The sequence below is a fragment of the Triplophysa rosa genome, linkage group LG4 (genome assembly GCF_024868665.1).
Source record: "Triplophysa rosa linkage group LG4, Trosa_1v2, whole genome shotgun sequence".
In the NCBI taxonomy this organism is placed as follows: Eukaryota; Metazoa; Chordata; class Actinopteri; order Cypriniformes; family Nemacheilidae; genus Triplophysa; species Triplophysa rosa.
This window is the reverse complement of record NC_079893.1, coordinates 29951531-29966960: the sequence shown is the minus strand read 5'-3', so window position 1 is coordinate 29966960 and position 15430 is coordinate 29951531. Positions and strand designations below refer to the sequence as shown.

General features: G+C 37.5%; 2 protein-coding genes across 2 annotated transcripts in view; both read right to left on the bottom strand.

The window, feature by feature from the left end:
* Positions 1 to 62, bottom strand: part of LOC130553057 (B-cell receptor CD22) — a 2632-nt gene extending 2570 nt beyond the window's left edge. The window contains exon 1 of the mRNA XM_057331798.1: positions 29 to 62. Within this exon, the coding sequence (XP_057187781.1) occupies positions 29 to 44 (16 nt within the window). The 5' untranslated portion in view covers positions 45 to 62. The remainder of the gene's footprint in view (positions 1 to 28) is intronic.
* Positions 63 to 772: 710 nt separating this feature from the next.
* LOC130553213 (B-cell receptor CD22-like) lies at positions 773 to 15056 on the bottom strand. The gene is made up of 7 exons (XM_057332050.1): positions 14942 to 15056; positions 14655 to 14711; positions 3456 to 3785; positions 3047 to 3292; positions 2515 to 2778; positions 2360 to 2447; positions 773 to 2274 (listed from the first exon to the last, which is right to left on the bottom strand). Exons 2-7 carry the CDS (start codon positions 14701 to 14703, stop codon positions 2193 to 2195), a joined length of 1059 nt encoding a protein of 352 aa, XP_057188033.1. The 5' UTR covers positions 14704 to 14711; positions 14942 to 15056; the 3' UTR covers positions 773 to 2192.
* Positions 15057 to 15430: the final 374 nt, after the last annotated feature.

The window sequence follows — 15430 nt, the reverse complement described above, 5'->3', positions numbered from 1 at the left end:
GAATCAAATAAACATAACTGTCGCTTACACATCACATTCAGCATCACAGCTTCTGAATATTTCACTCCATGATTATTTTTGGTCTTGCACTTGTATTCTCCGCTGTGATCTGATCTGATGTTTGAGATTCTGTAGATGTTACCAGATAAATACAATTAACATTTGGGTCTTCCTCTTTCTGAGCGTTTGCTCTCTTCATCTCAACAACATGAGAGGAGCTCAAGAAACAAAGTGAATGAAATGTCTCCAGATGTAAAATCACACAACAAACATCATCATCCGAAAAGCTTTATAAGAACCTCTCACAAGTCTTAAGGACCAACACTGAGATCAGGGCTACAGGATCTAGCACCTAATAAGAAGATGATGTCACTTCCTCATTCAGACACATTTTCTGTGTTATGAGTCAGAGCCGTGACGTTTGAGGATGAGACCGGGGCTTGACCGTAAGGGCCCTGACCACAAGTACATGACAGTGTGTTAGCCAAACAACACCATCAGAATCTGCCAAAGAACAATTAGCACTCGTTTACATTTGACCTGTTTGAGTTCATGTTAAATAAAGAGCGGTTTTAAATAGCAAAGACATGCACTGATGTGTTATAAATAATGAAGCATCTTAACGTGGCTCAAGGCAGCGATCAACACCAATTTTTCTGTTATTATGTTGATGTTTGATATCAGTGGTGAAGATGTATTTAATCATTTGGTTATACATGCCGTTGTTTCGGTACATTAAGCCATGAAGCTGCTTCCATATAATGGACGTCAATGGGGAGGACAAAAGTATGTGTAGGGGTTATTTTAATCCAATAACACTTCAGTATTGCAATAACGAGACATGTAAGCAATAATAATTTACATTGGCCACTTTAAATCATTTATGATTTAGCATTATTATGATATAATTCCAAAATTAACCCTATGAAAGAGTGTAAGATTATAATCAGTCCCATAAACTATCACAAACAATTTACTAAATCACCAAAGCATTGAATGAAAAAGGGTTTTTCACATTAAACGTTTTAGAAAGTCCACTAGGTTGCGGTGCAGGGGGACGGGACAACACCGTCTGTTTTTCTCACAGAGTATAAAACTTGTTTGACTTAAAAAAGTGTTTTTGTGGACCTTCCGAGCTGTGCCGACCATGTCTATAACAATAAATCTGAGACAGCAGCTGGATGAATTTCCACATTGGAATTAACACCAGGAACATGTTATCAACCAGAAATGATGCTGCCATGACAACAATACAATAGTTTTATTTTTAGGTGAACTAAGGGGCGTCAAACTCAGTTCCTGGAGGGCGGCAGCTCTGCACAGTTTAGCTCCGGCCCTCATCAACACCTGATTCAGCTCATCCAGATCTTCAGGATCACTAGATACTTCCAAGCATGTGTGTGTGTTGAGCTGGTTGGAGCTGAACTGTGCAGAGCTGCGGATATTCCAGGAACTGAGTTTGACAGTTTAAGACGTGTGTTACTGTATAGATCTCTGGAACACGATCATCAGCCCTCTAGTGGATAAAACACATCACAACATCCATTCTCCACTCGACACATCAGCACCTACTGAGTCCACTTAATGAACTTACTGATCGCTAGAATGACATCTTTACACAGGCCCATCAAAGCTACACACGCTTCAAAAGAAAAAAGTCTATTAAAGGACTGCTTTAAAATTATACATCAAATGTTAACAAGTCAGATGAATTAAAATCTAAATATAACCATTAAACTAGAAAAGTATTGTTCATTGTAAGTTTTTTGTAATGAATAAAAACATAACATCATTCAAGTCAGACCAGAGTTCTCTCTGTAAGAGAGAGAGAGTTTAATGTGTGTTTACTGCAAGTGTGTCATATTCAGAAGATCTGGACTGAAGGTCAAGAGTCGTGTAGACGCCATCATCAGCCCTGCACTGATCCGACTGTGAAAGAAACATGAAGAATAGATCTTGTTTTCATGTGAATTTGAGTGTAATCATGTTTGTGAATGACTGTTTGACAGATTTACTCTGATCGTGCTGAAAATGTCTGCAGATGTTCTGGACGCAGGCTTCAGAGCTGTGTATCTATCATCACTCGAGTCAGCCGTCTATAGAGAAAGATCTTCATCATGATTCATAAACAATATTTGATTTAGAGTTCAATGTGACGTCAGCACTGAAGGATTCATGAGATGAAGAAGAATCTACTGCAGGTGGAGATGAAGATGTGTGTTTGTCACATGTGTTTGATTGACGTATTCTGCTCTACTATCAGTCCTCCTCTTCCTACAGGGAAAAATAACCTCACGTATGTGATAAACTGCATTACAATCAATGAATGAAACAATATTTTAAAAATGACTAAACTCACTTAATAAACAGGATGATGAAGATGATGATGAAGAACAATCCTCCACATCCTGCCACAATCCCAGAAACTACAGCAGAACTCTGAACTCCTAAAACACATGTTGATGAAGATCACATCATAAAAGATGACACATGTAATATCTTTAATGTAAATACCTTTAACGGTGAGTGATACAGCAGCTGATCTCTGAGATCCATGTTTATTCTGAGCCACACAGTAAAACCCTCCACTGAGACGTGAATTAATGTTAGTGATGCTGAACGTCTGTCCAGATCCAACAGATGATGTTTGATTCTCTTTAAACCAGCTGTAGATGTGAACAGGTGGATTTGATTCACTGCTGCAGGTCAGAGTCACTGAATCACCCTCCACTATTACACCAGAAGAACTGATGGACGCTGAGGTTTTCTCTGGAGGATCTAAAACATTTTTATATGTAAATAGAAATCAAAAGGGAGTTGTTTTCTATATATAAAGATCTATTTCTGAAGTGTTGCACGGTGAAACAATGTGATATTTACTTCAAGATGAAACATTCATATTCAAAGAGTGGATTATTAAACCGCCATGTTTGTTATCTCATTGATATTTGTCATAAATGAAGTAATTTGGTTCTGTATGAAATATTTTAATTCAGAAATCTAGAAATATTTGATCTTGTATGTTAATGAATCAGTGTTTACTCACATTCAACACTGAGATAAACACCAGGAGAGGACAGATGTTCATGTCCTCTTATAGCACATCTATAGAGTCCTGAATCATGACGACTGACTGACTGCAGATGAAACTCATTCACTGTGTGTTCAGTTAATATCTGTGTGTTTCTGGACCAGATGAATGTTGTTTCTTCAGTCAGTCTGCAGGTGGTTTTACATGTAAGAGTGACTGAATCTCTCTCTTTCACTCTCTGTTGTGTCTCCACCTGGAGGTCTGACAGCAAAACAACAACAAACTCTGTTTGACCATCATCATAATACAGAATAAAATATATCAACATCATCACAACATCAACTTTATGAATGTACATCAGATCAGAGTTACACAATATAATGTCTCATGTCCTCTGTGTGTTAATATGATTCAGTAGATCTACCTGTGACATCAAGCTGAACTCCAGGAGTCCCTCTAAATTCTCTATCGTATCGGCTTGTTGTAAATGTGCAGTAGTAGACGCCTTTATCAGCTTCTGTCACGTGTGTTAAAGTGATGCTGTTAGTGTGACACTGAACCTTTTCTCTGTAATATGTGTCAGAACACAGGTTTGGTGGCACTGAAACAGGTACACGTGTTGTTTTGGACCAGTATACTGATGTGACCTGATGACCAGGAGGATAAATACAGGACATTCTCACTGTTGAGCCTCTTAATGCACAAACATATGAAGGATTGTAATTCACTCCCCAAACCCGCTGACCATCAACATCTGAAACACACAAATGAGGAAACTATTGAAGACATAACACAACAACATGCAAGTTTATATCTACATTTATTTTTCTTTCGGAAAATCATTCAAACACTCGTGCAGTTCGTGTAATAAGACGAGACACAACGTATGAAATGAGCGTAAAAGTGTGAAGACTGAAGTGTGATCTGCACTTACCAGCAGTCATGAGCAGAAACATCAGAGATAATGTGAAACACGTTGCCATAGCAACCTCTACAATCATACAACATACAGATATGACATGAGATGAACACATGAACATCACACTCATTTCTACATCATTTCATTAGTCTGTTTTTCATCTTCAACAACTACAGTCATGATCATGAAAATATATTTTGTTTGTTTTATAAATGTTTACTGTTCTTTCCCATTAACAGCTCTACAGATGGTTTTACTCTTAAAACGATGTAAAAATGGTCTTACCGTGATGTGATGAGCCTCTGTGTCGATGCACAAAGAAGAAATGAAATGAAGATGAACAGCAGTTTTTAACTGATGGACTGTCGGTGGTTTTCACACTTTAATGCAAAGCTTCAAATACAATTAACATTTGGGTCTTCCTCTTTCTGAGCGTTTGCTCTCTTCATCTCAACAACATGAGAGGAGCTCAAGAAACAAAGTGAATGAAATGTCTCCAGATGTAAAATCACACAACAAACATCATCATCCGAAAAGCTTTATAAGAACCTCTCACAAGTCTTAAGGACCAACACTGAGATCAGGGCTACAGGATCTAGCACCTAATAAGAAGATGATGTCACTTCCTCATTCAGACACATTTTCTGTGTTATGAGTCAGAGCCGTGACGTTTGAGGATGAGACCGGGGCTTGACCGTAAGGGCCCTGACCACAAGTACATGACAGTGTGTTAGCCAAACAACACCATCAGAATCTGCCAAAGAACAATTATCACCCGTTTACATTTGACCTGTTTGAGTTCATGTTAAATAAAGAGCGGTTTTAAATAGCACAGACATGCACTGATGTGTTATAATGAAGGAACTTAACTGTCATTATTTTTTTATGGAGTTTATAAGTTTACTTTCACCGTTCTTGGAATGTTTGCTGTTTGGCTGCACGTGATGCTATATTCTTTAGTGATGGGAAAATGAAGCCTCGAATAAAGCACAGACACTTTCCCTGACTGTTTCGAGATAAGAATCAAAGCTCCGAGAGTGTCGAAAACAGCACCATCTGTTAGTTAATAAAACATATAGCAGTCGCTTCTGGAAGAAGCTCAGTCGAACGAAGCAACCACCAGATGAAATTCAGATTCATTTTAATGTTATGTGTACAAATTAAGCTTAGAGTACAACGTGTGTGAACGTCAATATAATAAAGCTCTGGGGTTCGAACGTTCTGACACACAAAGCAAAACGCGCACTTGACTGAGCAGAAAGTGAAGCTTAATTTGTCATATTCACGTCATTTCTACGTTAGCAACACAAGCTTCGAATCGAGGCTTCATCTGGCACGCCCATTTTACTCGACACAAGCTCTGAAGCCGTGGATCGAATGTATCATCACTAATATTCTTGATTTAGTGGAATATTTTGGAAAGCGTGGAAGAGCTAACAAACAACGGGGAGATGCGTTTTATCTGCTCCGTCTTTATTAAAGACATGAATGAAAAGTTAAAGGACATGCGTCAATTATTGCTCACTCCCCACACTGTGTTAAGAGTCACGCCCCAGTGCTCATCTTTCAATTTGTGTTAAGATTCTGGCTTTATGTCTATGAAAAGAAAACCCATGAATGCAGTTTCGGTTGGCAAGTTTGAAGGAGACCCGAAGACATCAGAACACCTATTATTTATTATCATTTATAAGATGCTCATACATGTAAAAAGTAAACAAAAAAAAAGGTTAATTCATCTTGACTGGTCCGTCTCACATTGACAGGTGTCTGTTTGGATGATCTATATGGTAACACACTTTTGCTCATATAATCTAACATTAAGCTCAGAGTGGTACACCTGAACTCATCTACAGTATCCAGAATCATCATGAATTTATCTACAAATTCGCACACTCTGAGCAATTAAAATCACCGAAACAAAAGAGTTAGTGATAAATTTCCACAGTGAAAGTAACACCAAAAACATGTTAGCAACAAGGAATGATGCTGCCATGACAACAACAAGTTTAATTTTTAGGTGAACTGTTCCTTTAAGACTTGTTACTCTGTAGATCTCTGCGACACCATAGATATATATATAACTAGATGCCGCATACATTATTTTTTTTATTTTTTTTTTTTTATTAAAAAAAATAACTAGATGCCACATTCACGTGCTAAAATACAATACAATACATCTTTATTTATATAGCACAAAATTAAAAAACAACCGGGGTTAACCAAAGTGCTTGCAACAATGAAAAAAGTACAGGGACAATGCTCAATTAAAAATTTGTATTTGTATTAAAAAACACCCAAACTACAAAATGGTGTGGCAAAGAAACCAGAGAAGAAAGAAGGTTAAAAACCTATGACAAATATCATGGGACATTGAAAGCCGTTGAAAACAATAGTGTTTAAGTTGTATTTAAAGACAGATAGGGTCTGGGCAGTTCTAATATGATAGGGAAGGTTGTTCTATAATCGTGGGCCAACAACAGAAAAGGCACGATCGCCTCGTGTTTTTAGCCTGGTCCTAGGACCATGCAACAGGTTGGCATCCGTAGATCTCGGAGTTATTGCATCCCTATATGCTGTCAATCTCCCGGTCAGATACCGTGGTGCAAAGTTGTGAAGTGACTTAAACTAACATGAGTATTTTAAAATCAATTCTGTACTTCACTGGAAGCCAATGAAGACAAATTAAAACCGGTGTAATTGAATCATATTTACGCTTTCCAGTAAGTAGCTGGGCTGCTGCATTTTGAACAAGCTGAAGGCGAGAAACACAAGACGATGGGGCACCAACGTACAGGGAATTGCAGTAGTCAAGCCTGAAGGTAACAGAGGCATGTAAAAAGAGCCTAATATGATAAAAGCAGGACTTGACATCAGAACTAATCTGTTTATCAAAGGTGAGATTATCATCAAGCCATACTCACAGGTTTCTAACACACGTGGTGCTATATGAAGACAAATGACAAATCAAGGTCCTGAAAACTGTGATCATGGGGCCAAACAAAATAAATTCAGTCTTACTCTCACGAAAATGGGATAACCTTTCTTTGTTGTCATGTGATAGTGTAGCAGACATAATGTTTGAGTTTACACAACGATAAATGTTTTCATAATCATATACTGTACATCATCTTGATTTTAATTGTTAACAGAACGGCTCGCACAGTTCCAATATGGCGGATGACCTACGTATAGCAGCTCACAGAAAGAGATTTACAGTTATTTACAGAGCTGGGTAGTAACTGATTACTTTATTTCTGGAATCTGATTACGTTATCCAGATTACAAGTACTTTGAGTATTTTTAAATGTAATGTAATTGAATAAAATTACATTTTAAAATACTCAGAGTGCAGTTACTAATTCACTGTTACAGATTACATTACATAGATTACTTGGCAAATTGCTTTTTTTTGGTAAGCCTACAATTTAAACTGTTTAGCCAATCAACTAATGCATGATAGCGAGTCCAACATGTTTTGTTTACAAGCATCCATGTTCGCCATGTATTTTTCAAAACCGTGTTATCTTCACAATAATACTATGATATGCGCAATTAGTGCAAAAATCACAACATTCATTGTGAAACTGCATTAGTCAGGAATCCAAATAGATTTGTGCTGCTGAATTGTCCATGCCCAGTATTGGCAATATACTGTAGAATCAATTTTCAAAATGTTTGTTCACAAAGGTAATAAATGTGAAACGTATTGATAGTCTCCATTGGATTTTGCATAAAATAAATCAAACACAGGAGGGTGATAAATTTAATCTTTCATGAGTTCACAACTTGATTTTGTTGTTTTGCGACTGTCAATTGTCTCTGTTGTGAACATTTACTATCAGCAAAACATTGATGTGGCTACATTTATGAATCTAAATTATGTAGACAAAAGCTTATTTAGATTAAAAGCTTATTGTCAGATACATTTCTAGATATTTTTTGTTTTGCTCATCACTACATGAATATTACACCCAATTAAATTGATTTGAATCTACACTTGATACTGTAAGGCCTATTCTATTCTTCTACCATTTTTATTGGGTTTACTTAATGTTCCTTTATCGTTTAATATAATACATTTTGTTTTAATATTTTAAAATTTAACAAGAACATACACCAGAAAGATACACCGGGTAAAGATAAAATGGACATGTAATCAACAAGTAGTCAGATTACATTACAAGAAATATGTAATCTAAGGTATTATGTTACTGACTACGAATTTTCCCATGGGAATTGTAATCAGATACTGATTACAAACTACAAGTATTCTACCCAGCTGTAGTTATTCTGCATCTATGTGCAATTATTTACATTTAAATGTAGTCATGTGGCAGACGCTTTATCCAAAGCGATTTACAAGTAGGAGAGCATATAAACATTGTCAACACGCTAAACAGTACCATTAGTTTACAAGGCCATTCTACTAGGAGGATCAAAGCTGGAGTAAGCAAGGAAAGGAATGAACAAAAGGAATTGACACAAGACAGACATTTATTGGTTAGCTTAAAACATACCTGTTCCGCATTTGACTTTTTTGAAAGTTGTGAAGGATGCTGCAGTTCATTTTACCACAGGGGTACCGAATGCGTAAAGGTTTTGGAAGAGTGGAGAGAGGGAACGAAGATTACGATGGAAAGAAACAGGGTTAGGGGTGGGAGGTGAGATTACAGGGAGTGTTACAGTGAACTTTATAAAGAAATGGTCAGAGACATGCAGGGGAGTAACTAGAATATTATTAGCGGTGCAGTTACGAGTCAGAACCAGATCTAGCTGTTGTCCTCCTCGGTGGGTGGGAGGGGTGTTGGCCCTGTGAAGGTCAAACGAGGAGAGGAGAGCCAAGAAGACGGCTGCTTGTGGTTTGTCTAGGTCAGGGGTCGGCAACCTTTGCGACCAAAAGAAGCCCTTTTGGGCCCTCTCCCACCAAATAAAATTTGTCTGGAGCCGCAAAATATATGTAACTGTAGCAGGCCGCCCGACCACGAGGGGCGAGGAGAGTATAGCGTGATGAGCGCACGTCACGACCGAAAGGCCCAGCGATAACGCGCCAAGCCTAGTTTTCTTATAACAGTCGACTACGCCACCTCACGACCACATGAGGAACAGAAATGCAAGTAAGGACACAGGTTCATTACCAAACGATGTCAGGCGAGAGACGTGGGTAAAAATGTACAAAAGCCTTTTTATTAAATCCTACTTTTTAAATATCAGAAGGAATGTTAAAATCAACTGCTGGGTTACCAATGGGCTATATCAAAACAAAGACTCTAAAATTAAGGGACTGGAGTGGCTAACTTGTTGCAGACTTAAATGCATACTAAACCACAACATACACATCGAAATCAGGTACAAATAATAATAATTGCACAGCACTCAGTGTAAACACCATGCATACACACATATGTAGTACACAACGTACAGTTCCCCTCACTCCAGATACCCCAATAAATAGGAACAAACAAACAAAAAAAATGAATAAACAAACAAAAGCCAAGTCAACAAATGAAAATATTGTTTTAAACCAAGCTTTGTAAACAAGATCCTGGTTTAACACATAAAATAATAAACAAGAAACAAAACTTACCTCACGTTGCAATGTAACAGTTAGTTGTTTCACACCGCCAAAGAGCAACACATTTAACGTATCTGCCCCACAACCTAAGTGGTGCGGAAATAAAACAACGTGAGGCAAGATACAAACAAAAGAACGAAACAAAAGCATATCGATGGCAACAGTACAGAGAGTTTATGTATAAAAGAACCCGACAACTGTGGATGCGAAAACAGAGCTTAACACTGAAAGGCAGGCCCAATATAAGCTTTGAAACCAGTCTCTTACTACAAACAGAAAAACGCCGACACGGGATGCCAAGTGACGCCAAACTCTGCAGAACAAACAGGCAAGTCAGCGGGGACAAACAGCAGGGCAAAACAGCAACATGGTCACGGCAGATCACTACTAACTCCAAAAGGTCATTAACATTCCTTTTACATGGTCATGAACCTGCCGGACATGAAGCAAGAAAATAAGTAGTTCTAAACCATTTAACAAACCAGACTAACATACATACCGCAGCAAACGCTGCAGCCCACACCCTTCACGGCGATCCCTCAACCAGCAGTATAACATTGGCCTAAAAGGGGGAACGGGCAGCCAGGATCCGGCCGACAATAGACGGCATACTGCAATATAAAATTATTTCTCCTTTCACTCAAACATGAAATGGAAGGCTACAAACGAACAATACACTACCTTTGGCGACCACAGATGACGTCACCGAGGGCCAGTATGAACCATGGCACACGTCCGAATGAACAGTTCTCCACCTTATATGCTACCAAGTTGAGTCTACTAATTAAAGTGAGTGAAATCACCTGGCCACACCTGCACAAGTGATTCACTCTGCTACATAACCTTTAAATTACTATAACACAGGTTATGCATGTAAGGTAGTAGTTACCCGGTTGCACCACTAGGTGGCAATATAGTGCGATTTTTATTGTATGTAGATGTTACGTCTAAATGTAATCTTGTGGCTGTTTGATGAACAGCAACAAGAGACCGCCTACTCTCCGCATACAGACATCATGTGTAAACATAAGACAGCTAGCCAGACAGGATATAAATGCCGGCTTAAGACCTAAAAGTTTGGTTTAAAGACGAAAAACGTACCAAGCAGAATGTTTTCTCACACTTCCATTTCTAACACACGCATGCAGTGTTCGGTGCTGTCTCATCGGTCAAAGAAATAAAACCACTGCTCTATGTTTTTTGCTCTGAAATATCTGACAATGTACATATGAGAGCAAAAAACATGCTTTGCATGCACTTATTTCATCTATTCGAATGCAAGTATCATTTACCCATTCAGGGTGTATTGTTCTGTATTAGAGCACACGTGAATATTAGTGTGACCGGCAGTCGACCGTGAGGGAGCTGCCGGCATTTTACTTTCTTTTTGTTGTTTGTTTATTTTATTAAAGTATTGTTGTTCAACGTTCGCCGGTTCCCTCCTCCTCCTTCCTTGCTGTGAACATTGTTACACATATATAGATATATATATTATCCTACAGAACCTTATATTTACTGAAGAACTGATTAGTGTGTCGGTGTTTAGTTTGGCTGCCTAGCTGTGCGTGCAACCAGTTTACGTCATCGAAAAAGAACATGGCGTCCTCCTTAGGTTAAAATGAGTATTACATTTAGGGTTTTTTTAAGAGCAGAAAAAGTGAAAATATTTGATGTGTTTCTAACGACAAATGCTAGTAGTGTAAGGCTATTACAACGCATTAAGCCATACATCTCTCTATACACCGGGTTCCCTTTAAGCAAACACATTAAGATCATAACCTCTAAAAAATACATTTCCACAATACAATAACAGAACAACAGATGCTGCGTCCCAGATGCTGTATAACCACTTCCGCATTTGAGTGTTGCCGTAGTTTCTACAACCGGAAACTGTAGTGCGCAGCAGCGGATATTAAGTCACTGATATGCGACAAATACAAGGGAGACAAGGGACGGACCTTTATTTTAAATAGGAATTTCTCTGGATTTGCACATTCTTGGGAACATTTGGGATAATGTAAGTACACAACTGCATGAAATATATCACACAGTGCAAGTGATTTTTGGATATTTCATAACAAAATTCTTCCATATTGTGGCTTTAAGAAACACAAATAATGAATCCTTCACATTTACAATCACATTATAAGAAAACATTTGAACAGTAGAGTTTTTAATAAATGATTCTGTTGGATTACTTCAGATTCTGAATCACTGTGGGATGTTTGTGGGGAAAATGTGGGAGACTTAAGCCAGCAAATATTATACAAAACAATACAGACAACATAGAAAAATGAAAGATTACACACATTTCAGAGCTAGTTATGAGTATGTGCCTCTTTCCAATATTTCTCAATTCTCATGTAAAATATAACACCTCTAAAGAAAAAGTACCACTTCCTTTGTTCCTAAGGTGATGTAAGTGCTAAATGATGACGTCATTTTCTGTGGCGCGTTCTGTGAAGGTTTGTCTCAGTAGAAATGACCTTATGTGGGATACTTGGTCAGTTTGATCAATGTTTGAAATTAACTGACGGAAATAACTGTTATATTCACCTGTCTGATCAAAAATGACATTGTAAATCATCAATTACAGCTTTGACTTGGCAGAATAACCGAGCATTAAAGGATTTTCATTTGCAAAAGAATACAGATTGTGAAAAGGTTCTGTTTGTTTGTTGATAGTGAGTCCTGTCAATGACCTCAGACTGTTGACATGTTGATCATTTGGCTGAACTGTAAATCACATCGGCCGATCTGAGGGAATATGATAAAAGATATATTAACTTCAGATTTATTTCTACATCAACTTGTTCAACACAGACAAGAGTTAAGTTAGAGTTCAATGTTTCTCACCTGTGAGGATCAGAGGGGTGATGAGAGTTATTCATCTCTTTGTTTCTGATGTATCGGACACTGGAATATTGAACATCAAGAGCTGACTTCGAGGCTTCACTCTGATTGGCTGATACTTGTGTGTTAGGTGGAACATCATTGGCTGAAGCTGATCTATTGAAGTGATTGTCCTGCAGTGTTGAACAAATAAAACAATCGCATTATATGAAGTAAGTGAGGCAAGTCCATAAGCCGTTGCTAGAAAACAATTACAATGATATGAATGACTGAATTGGTTAGATTAAATTATTAAATGATCTGCATCACCCTGATGGATCCATCACAGCAGCTGGATTAAATCAGATTGTAATACGACTGACAGACTTAAACAACCATATTCCTCAACCTTGTGTTGTTTTATTATATGCAACATCAAATGAGTCATGTCAGGAATGTACAAACCGGATTTTGCAGTTCTCTCCTCTTCTTCCTGAAGAAGACAAAAATGCTGAAATACGTGTTTGTAATTGTAAAAAAACACTATTGACAAATTCAATTCAATTATTCATTCTGTAGTTTCATCCATTATTTCCACAAATTTAACATTTTCATTTATATTAAAATCATAATTTTGAACACTGAAAGTAGCCTACTTACAGTAATATTCACTCACCATATAAACAGGATGATGAAGATGATGATGATGAAGAACAATCCTCCACATCCTGCCACAATCCCAGAAACTACAGCAGAACTCTGAACTCCTAAAACACATGTTGATGAAGATCACATCATAAAAGATGACACACGTAATATCTTTAATGTAAATACCTTTAACGGTGAGTGATACAGCAGCTGATCTCTGAGATCCATGTTTATTCTGAGCCACACAGTAAAACCCTCCACTGAGACGTGAATTAATGTGACTGATGCTGAACGTCTGTCCAGATCCAACAGATGATGTTTGATTCTCTTTAAACCAGCTGTAGATGTGAACAGGTGGATTTGATTCACTGCTGCAGGTCAGAGTCACTGAATCACCCTCCACTATTACACCAGAAGAACTGATGGACGCTGAGGTGTTCTCTGGAGGATCTAGATGTAAAAGTATTTTAGTGTTATTTGAATCATTAAATGAAGGAAATCAAATTAGAATTGTTTTGAGATCCCAAAATCACATGTGATATCAAAAATATACTGTTGAAGGTGGAAGCCCAAACAAATATTTATGAAGAAATCAAATTAAACACCTTTTGAATTTAACAATCATGTATCAAATAACAAGGGATTAATTCTAATAAACATGAAATGCCATCGTAAATTGTGTCTACTGCACAAACAATATGAATGAATGAATCAGTGTTTACTCACATTCACACTGAGATAAACACCAGGAGAGGACAGATGTTCATGTCCTCTTATAGCACATCTATAGAGTCCTGAATCATGACGACTGACTGACTGCAGATGAAACTCATTCACTGTGTGTTCAGTTAATATCTGTGTGTTTCTGGACCAGATGAATGTTGTTTCTTCAGTCAGTCTGCAGGTGGTTTTACATGTAAGAGTGACTGAATCTCTCTCTTTCACTCTCTGTTGTGTCTCCACCTGGAGGTCTGACAGCAAAACAACAACAAACTCTGTTTGACCATCATCATAATACAGAATAAAATATATCAACATCACACAACATCAACTTTATGAATTTATATCAGATCAGAGTTACACAATATAATGTCTCATGTCCTCTGTGTGTTAATATGATTCAGTAGATCTACCTGTGACTTCAAGCTGAACTCCAGGAGTCCCTCTAAATTCTCACTGTATAATCCACTTGTGAATATGCAGCAGTATTCGTGTTTATCAGCTTCTGTCACGTGTGGTAAAGTGATATTGTAAGTCTCTGTATTTTCTTTATGACACTGAACCTTTTCTCTGGAATATGTGTCAGAACACAGGTTTTGTGGCACTGAATAAGGTTGATCTGTTTTTATGGTCCAGTATACTGATGTGACCTGATGACCAGGAGGATAAATACAGGACATTTCACTGTTGAGCCTCTTAATGCACAAACATATGAAGGATTGTAATTCACTATGACATCCTGCTGACCATCAACATCTGAAACACACAAATTGGGAAACTATTGAAGACATAACACAACTTTTATGCTTCTTCCTGAATTCAGTTCATAAGACTTCATTAAGGTGATTCATTTTTTTATTTTTTAAGAATTGAAGACAGAATGTATAAAGTGAGTGTATAAGTGTGAAGACTGAAGTGTGATCTGCACTTACCAGCAGTCATGAGCAGAAACATCAGAGATAATGTGAAACACGTCGCCATAGCAACCTCTACAATCATACAACATACAGATATGACATGAGATGAACACGTGAACATCACAAACACTCATTTCTGCATCATTTCATTTAGTGACAGAACATTAGAGGTTCACAAGATTCACTGCATGTTCATCCAGTTTTTATCTTCAATTACTAGTAATCACAACAAAAAATGTAATTATTACATTTTTTAACAAAACAGTTTAACTTTTCTTAAAACAATGTAACAATGATCTTACCGTGCTGTGATGCGTGTCAATGCACAAATAAATGAACAAGATGTAAAGGCGTTTTGACCGTGGTTTTCACACTGCTGAAATAAAATGAATAGTTTTGTCTTCCTGTTTCTGGGTGTTCGTGCCCTTCATCAAAACCACAACACATGAGGAACTTAAGAAACACAAATAATGAATCCTTCACATTTACAATCACATTATAAGAAAACATTTGAACAGTAGAGTTTCTAATAAATGATTCTGTTGGAGTCCTTCAGATTCTGAATCACTGTGGGATGTTTGTGGGGAAAATGTGGGAGACTTAAGCCAGAAAATATAACACAAAACATTACAGACAACATAGAGAAATGAAAGATTACACACTTCTATATATATAACACTTCAGGAAAAAGCGCCACTTCCTATTCCTACGTGATGTAAGAACTAAATGATGACGTCATTTTCTGTGGTGTGTTGTGTGAAGGTTTGTCTCAGTAGAAATGGCCTTATTTG

Bases quoted from the DNA above. Each gene is read 5' to 3' on its own strand.
- LOC130553213 (XM_057332050.1), bottom strand. From the start codon at position 14,703: ATGGCGACGTGTTTCACATTATCTCTGATGTTTCTGCTCATGACTGCT. The intron at 2,448-2,514 runs GTATTTACATTA...CATGTGTTTTAG, and splicing joins TGTATCACTCACCGTTAAAG to GAGTTCAGAGTTCTGCTGTA. The intron at 2,275-2,359 runs GTGAGTTTAGTC...TTTTCCCTGTAG, and splicing joins TTCATCATCCTGTTTATTAA to GAAGAGGAGGACTGATAGTA.